At 41.0% G+C, this 6,437-nt stretch overlaps 1 protein-coding gene across 1 annotated transcript in view; it reads left to right on the forward strand.

Moving 5' to 3' along the window:
• The window catches only part of ING3 (inhibitor of growth family member 3), a 25,836-nt gene that overhangs the window by 13,791 nt on the left and 5,608 nt on the right, over nucleotides 1-6,437 (forward strand). Inside the window, exons 7-9 of the mRNA XM_019509263.1 lie at nucleotides 614-804; nucleotides 4,710-4,902; nucleotides 6,042-6,080. Coding sequence (XP_019364808.1) covers nucleotides 614-804; nucleotides 4,710-4,902; nucleotides 6,042-6,080 — 423 coding nt within the window. The remainder of the gene's footprint in view (nucleotides 1-613; nucleotides 805-4,709; nucleotides 4,903-6,041; nucleotides 6,081-6,437) is intronic.

Consider the following 6,437-nt stretch of genomic DNA (forward strand, 5'->3'; position numbering starts at 1 on the left):
TTTTAGTTTCACTTTGAATTTCATAAATGTATTCTGTTCATCAAGGGTGTCGAAACAGTAATTCATCATCCTCTTCCAACAATGCATACAATACAAACTCTTCTCAGCCATTGACATCATATAACCTGGGCTCATTATCTTCAGGATCTGGAGCCGGTGCTATTACCATGGCAGCAGCTCAAGCAGTACAAGCCACAGCACAGGTAAAAGATAAGTGCGTGTGTGCGTGTGTGTGCGCGTGCATATATGGTGGGGAGGGGATAAATTTAGGAAGCTTCCTATTTAGTGCTACTTAAAAAAAATGTATACTTTTATTTGGTTTGAATATTCACATCCACTTTCTGTTGACTTCAATATTTTCTTTTGGAAAATATCCTTTTTTATGTTAAGAGGGTCCTGTTTCATCCTAAGACTTTCATGAAATGGAGGCTGGTATGGCATTTTGTTTTGTTCATTCCTTCAGCTGATTCTATCGCTGTCTAAACTGGATAGCTACCATCAAAATAAAATAATTGCACAATTAGTAGTTAACAGGATAGCACTAACTGTAGGTGGTTATGTAGGAACTATACCATTTGAACACTTTTTTTCCTAATAATAGTATTTCTTTTAGATGAAGGAAGGAAGAAGAACATCCAGCCTGAAAGCCAGCTATGAAGCCTTCAAGAACAATGACTTTCAACTTGGTAGAGAATTTTCATTATCAAGAGACTCGTCTGGGTATTCATCATCAGCTTTGGCATCTACATTAACACAGACACTAGGTTCATCAAACACGGATTCACGGAGTGGTCGAAAAAGCAAGTAGGTTCTTTTGTTTTGGCATGTTTATATTTTGTTCAGCTGTGTTCAGAGTTGCCCTTGAGTGTTATGGCAGAAGAGTGCTAAAATGTAGATATTATGGGAGTTGGCTTATTTTAACAAAAACCCCCTAGATATTACCAGTATTAAGTATGGATATAACTGAGCTCTCTGTTAAATTGGATGGGTCATACTGGAAATATGTTTGTTCTTGTTGAATAGTCTCCTAGAACAAACTTCATAATCCGGCTATGTTTAAAATATTTCCATAGAAGAATGATTTAACTGTGTTGTTACCTGGAAAACTCCTTTTGATTCTAGTTCCTGGAAAAGGCACATTTCTACCAGCATTGGCATTAAGTTGATTGATCGTTTATCACATAATTTCTGTAACACATATTGTTAAAGCTAGGTAACTGAGGCATACAGCTTTTCAAAAGAGTTACCCATCTGTTTACAGCCTTTTGGTGCATGGAGGGTTTTGTTGGTGTTATGCACAGAACAAGCCCACATATTCTGTAGCTAGCTATAAATAATACTAACACTGTCATTTAACTAGCTTTGGTTAACTTATTCCAAGTTCAGATTATGGTATGGGTGTTACAGAAAAAAATTATTGATAAAGTGCTCTGGCCACAGCCTTATTAAACTGCTTGTCTGGAGAGGTCAGACTGGGCCCTGGAGTCAGCCCTTTGCAGCAGACCTGGGTGCAGGGACACCCAGGGCATGTAATACCACTCTCTTTTCTCCTTCCCACCACCTCCACCCCTCCCACAGGGAAATGGAGGAATTTTGCCCGGGTCATAAAACTCATTAGTTATGCCTCTGCTCCTGCATGCTTTACGTTTATCAGAAAATCCTAATACAGGCAGGAGTGTGTGGCAGCCCCCTGGTTGAGAACCAGTGAGGTCAGCAGTAGGGCCATGCAAAATTTCACTGAGTGTTTTGTTTCAAAGCTGTTTCAACACATTTTGAGTTTGAGACAGCAAAATCAAAATGAAACAAAAAGCTTCGAAACAGCTTTCGAAATGTTTTGAGTGCCCTCATTTCATTTCAGGTTTCAATGGAGCCTGGTGGCGGGGGGGCAGGGGAGAGCCAGGGCTACACTCCAAGCAGCTCCACACCCCTGTGGAGCTCAGCCCAGAGGCAGGAGGTGGAACACAGCCCTATCTCTGCCCACCTCCTGCTGCCAGGCTGTGCTGTGAGTGGTTCTGCATCCCCAGCAGTAGTGGCAGCCTCCTGTCATCCAGCACAGATCCAGGGGCCCACACCTCTGGGAGGAATCCAGCACAGCCCTGCAGTCCTCTTGGGGGCGCGGGCCCCCTGCATCTGCACCCATATGACAGGAGGCTGCTGCTGCCTCCAAGTGTCTTGAGTTTTGCTTTTGAAACTTTGAGGTGCAGTTTCTGAGTGAACTCTGCAGGCTTCATGCCCTCAAAAGGGGCTGCCATCCCTGCAGTTTGCATCTGAATCAGGCAACAAATTACAACGTTTTAGGCATTTTCATGATTCCCCATTGTAGCCTATGGGTGAAATGGCAAAACAGTTTTAACTGAACAAAACAGGACAGTGCTTCGAAACAATGAAATGAAACGTGGTCCCTTCAAAACGGCAAAACAGACGTCGAAATGATGGTATTTTGCACAGCCCTAATATGCAAAGGCAATACACAGTGGTGGTTTCCAACTTAGGGGTGTTGCCAAACTCAAAGAAGGTGTGAAGGGGAGCTTTTACTTTTATAAAAGGTTGAGACCACTGCTCTAACCCAAAACAAGTTTGGGGTTTTTTTTTAAATATTTCTTTGAAGGTGGTTTTCTTTTTACCGTAGAGCGTGTTTTAAACTCGTTCCACTTCATGGACTGGATCCCGATGTCGCAGTGACTAGGGATTTACACAGCCATTGTTTCCCCCCCACCTGCTGACATGCATTGTCAAGGGGGCTCCATGCTCTGGATTTCAGCAGAAGGCCCTGCATCTGCTAACTCATCCCCCAAATTCTTGGCCTCTCCACAAGCCTTATAGGCCACATACAGGCCATCAGTTTGACAACACTGCTGTAGAGTATCAGTGGTCGCACGTGTGGAAGAGCATGTAAAATGACTAGCTTCAAAAAGCAGTTGCTTAATGCATATTATGCACATATAATTTATATGAATGTTCTCTTTTCCTTCTAACTTGCAAGTTAGAATATGCATCATTGGCATTGATCTTTCACTGCAAGCAGTGCAGCTAAAGTTTAAATGTTTTTGATAGTTTTACACTGTTAAAATCCATCAATTGGAATAACATGTCCTTCTGTAGTGAAAAAAGACAGTCACTTTCTGATGATAAACCACTGCTGTATTTACTTATATGCACCTTTCCTCCCCCACAAAAATTACTCTTCCAGAATTGGGGTGTGCATCTTAAGCTGATTTTTTTTGGGGGGGGGTTCCCCAGTATAGAAGCATCTTACTTTGAAAGTTTAAATCCAGCTGCCTGACAACAGCACTGACATTTCTGTACAGGCAGTTGAGGGAATCAGTTGCCTTAGTGGATCACTGTTCTTCACTCTGCAGGTGTTAAAGATTGGTTCTCTTTTTTAATAGTCTTGAAGTTCCACTAAACACACTAACCTAATTCTGCCGTTTGCTAGTTACTTTTGGTCTCTTCTCCTATTTCACAACTCTGCTGACTGTTTTTAGCAATTTTCAAAAATTATATATCCACCTACAGAAACTAGTTTTCAGCGGAAGCTAGTTTCACCTTTTGGCTGAGCAGCAAAGGGAGAGTACATGACATGACAATTAGATTCTGTCACTCATCTATGCAGCCATAAATCTGGAAGAATCTTTTTCATCATTTTGCCCTCAAAACAATGTGCATGTGGTGTTGGAGGCACATAGTGCGCAAGAACATACAGTATTCTGTTTAAATTTTAGAAAGTAGCAAGAAACAATTTCATTAGCATGACATGAGCACTATAGCATGGGTGAGCACTTCAGACTTTCCTTTCAGCACTCATAGAATCATAGAAAATGAGGGTTGAAAGGGACCTCAGGAGGTCATCTAACCTAACCCCCTGCTCAGAGCAGGACCAGTCCCAACTAGATCATCCCAGCCAAAGCTTTGTCTAGCTGGATTTTGAAACCTCCAAGGATGGAGCTTCCACCACTTCTCTGGGTAACCTGTTCCAGTGTTTTACTACCCTCCTAGTGAGAAAATCCTAATATCTAACCTAAGCTTCCCTTGCTGCAACTTGAGACCCGTTGCTCCTTGTTCTGTCATCTGCCACCGCTGAGAACAGTCTAGCTCCATCCTCTTTCAAACCGCACTTCATGTAGTGGAAGGCTGCTATTAAGTCCCCTCTCTGTTTCTTCTTTAAACAAAATAAGCCCAGTTCCTTCAGTCTTTCCTCATAAGTCATGTGCCCCAACTCCCTCACCATTTTTATTGCCCTCCATGGGACTCTCTCCAATTTGTCCACATCCTTTCTGTAGTGGGGGGCCCAAAACTGGACACAGTACTCCAGATGTGGCCTCACTAGTGCTGAATAGAGGGGAAGAATCGCTTCCCTTGACCTACCAGCAACACACCTACCAATGCCAGCCCAGTATGCTGTTAGTCTTCTTGGCAACAAGCACACACTGATGCTTCATTCAGCTTATTGTCCACTCTAACCCACAGGTCCTTTTCTGCAGAGCTGCTACCCAACCAGTCAGCCCTCCAGGCTGTACTGATGCATGGGATTGTTCCATTCGAAGTGCAGGACTTCATACTTGTCCTTGTTGAACCTCATGAGATTCCTTTTGGTCCAATCCTCCAGTTAGTCTAGATCGGTCTGAATACTAGCCCTATCCATACTTTATCTTTGATAATGAACAGGTTTTGCTTTAAAAGACTTTTTACTGTATCTCTTCATCTTTCAGAAACAATAATAAGTCTTCAAGCCAACAGTCCTCGTCGTCTTCCTCCTCCTCCTCTTTGTCATCGTGTTCTTCATCATCTGCTTTAGCACAGGAACTATCGCAGCAAACAGCAGTAATACCAGAATCTGATTCTAACAACCAAGCTGACTGGACCTATGATCCAAATGAACCACGCTACTGTATTTGTAATCAGGTAAGTAGATGTAGAACTGCTTCTTCAATATGATATAATTTTTCTATACCACAGATGAGTTTATAGCTCAGCTTTCCAATGCGTACTTTTTTGTCTAATATTGTCAATATTTGCTAATTGGTGATGTAAACAAAGGCTATTGAAGCACTGGGATGCAACGGTAATGCAATACTTTGTTGCGACTCAAATCCAGATTCACAGCAACCAGTACATTGTACCTTGTCTTTTTTACAGGACATACTTTCCTCTTTATTGGGAGGAGGGGAAGGGAGAAGGAACAGTTTTAAACATACTCTCAAAATTTGAATTAATAAACATTTTTTTTGCAGCTGAATTTCCTTTGTTCACAGTCGGTGAACACAAATGCAGAGTTTATCACTTTACACCTCCACGTTGCATTTTGGTTCCTATTCGACCTAGAAGAGCCCACAAAATGCCGACAGACTCTCCCTGTTCCTGAACGGTGCTTGTGCTCGAAAGCTTGCAAAGAACAATTTTTCCAGCTATTTAGTTGGTCTAGTAAAAGATACCACATCTACCCAATGAACTCTGTCTGCCTGTGTCCTTAGACCAGTACAGCTACAACCAACAACCCTGAGTTTATTGCTTAAAATAGGCAATTTCAGGGAGAAAGAACATGGGGAAATGGTCCCATTGGATCTGTGTTTCATGAAAACAAGCTTCTATAAAACTAAGGATGAATAACAGTGTTTTCAGAATTTCATAAAATTTAATGAAAGAATTTTGCTTTTTTAAAAACAAACACGCGTGCTGTCTGGCATTGTTGTAAAACGTGCACCTGACAGGGAAACTAAGGACATTCTTTTCATATTTGTCAGCTCAGACTTCAAGCAGTGTTGATCATTGTCTGTGGTCAGATAGAATTGTTCACTTTTCTTATTCAACCTCAGATATTCATAAAATTCATAACATGACTTTTATTTTTGCACAAGACATTTGATCTCCAAAATCATTTGGTTTTATAAATTGATAGCAATGATGCACTGCTTTGCAAAAGATAACTAGTTGTATTCCTTTAACTTCTGTCAATAAAAAAAATATTTTATACAAAAATTAAATAATGTTGTAAATTCTAATAAGTCACTATATTAATAGTTAAATCTTACTCTTTAACTTAGGTATCGTATGGTGAAATGGTGGGCTGCGATAACCAAGATGTAAGTAACAAAATGCTAAAGACTTGTGGGATGAGGGTTGTGCTTCTACACTGTGTGGGGCTTTTGTGTGCAAAACACTGCAACTCATGTTGGCTAAAATAACTTTTCTACGTTTCAGTCTAAAGTGAAAACTAATAAGTACTGATATTTTTTCAAAAGCTAGCTTAAAAGTATGGAAATGAAAAAAATGATTGCAGCACAGTAAAGTAGAGAAGGAAAGGGAATTGCAATAGAAATTTCAGGAAGGAAAGATCAGCATCCTGGTTATGGTTTGTATTCCAGTATTCACTGTGTTTCTGGTTTTGTTGGGGAGGGGGCTTGTTTCATAGTTTCTAGGGTTGGAAGAGACCTGAGCAG

The sequence above is a fragment of the Gavialis gangeticus genome, unplaced genomic scaffold (genome assembly GCF_001723915.1).
Source record: "Gavialis gangeticus isolate Ggan-Ray unplaced genomic scaffold, GavGan_comp1, whole genome shotgun sequence".
NCBI classification, from domain to species: domain Eukaryota; kingdom Metazoa; phylum Chordata; order Crocodylia; family Gavialidae; genus Gavialis; species Gavialis gangeticus.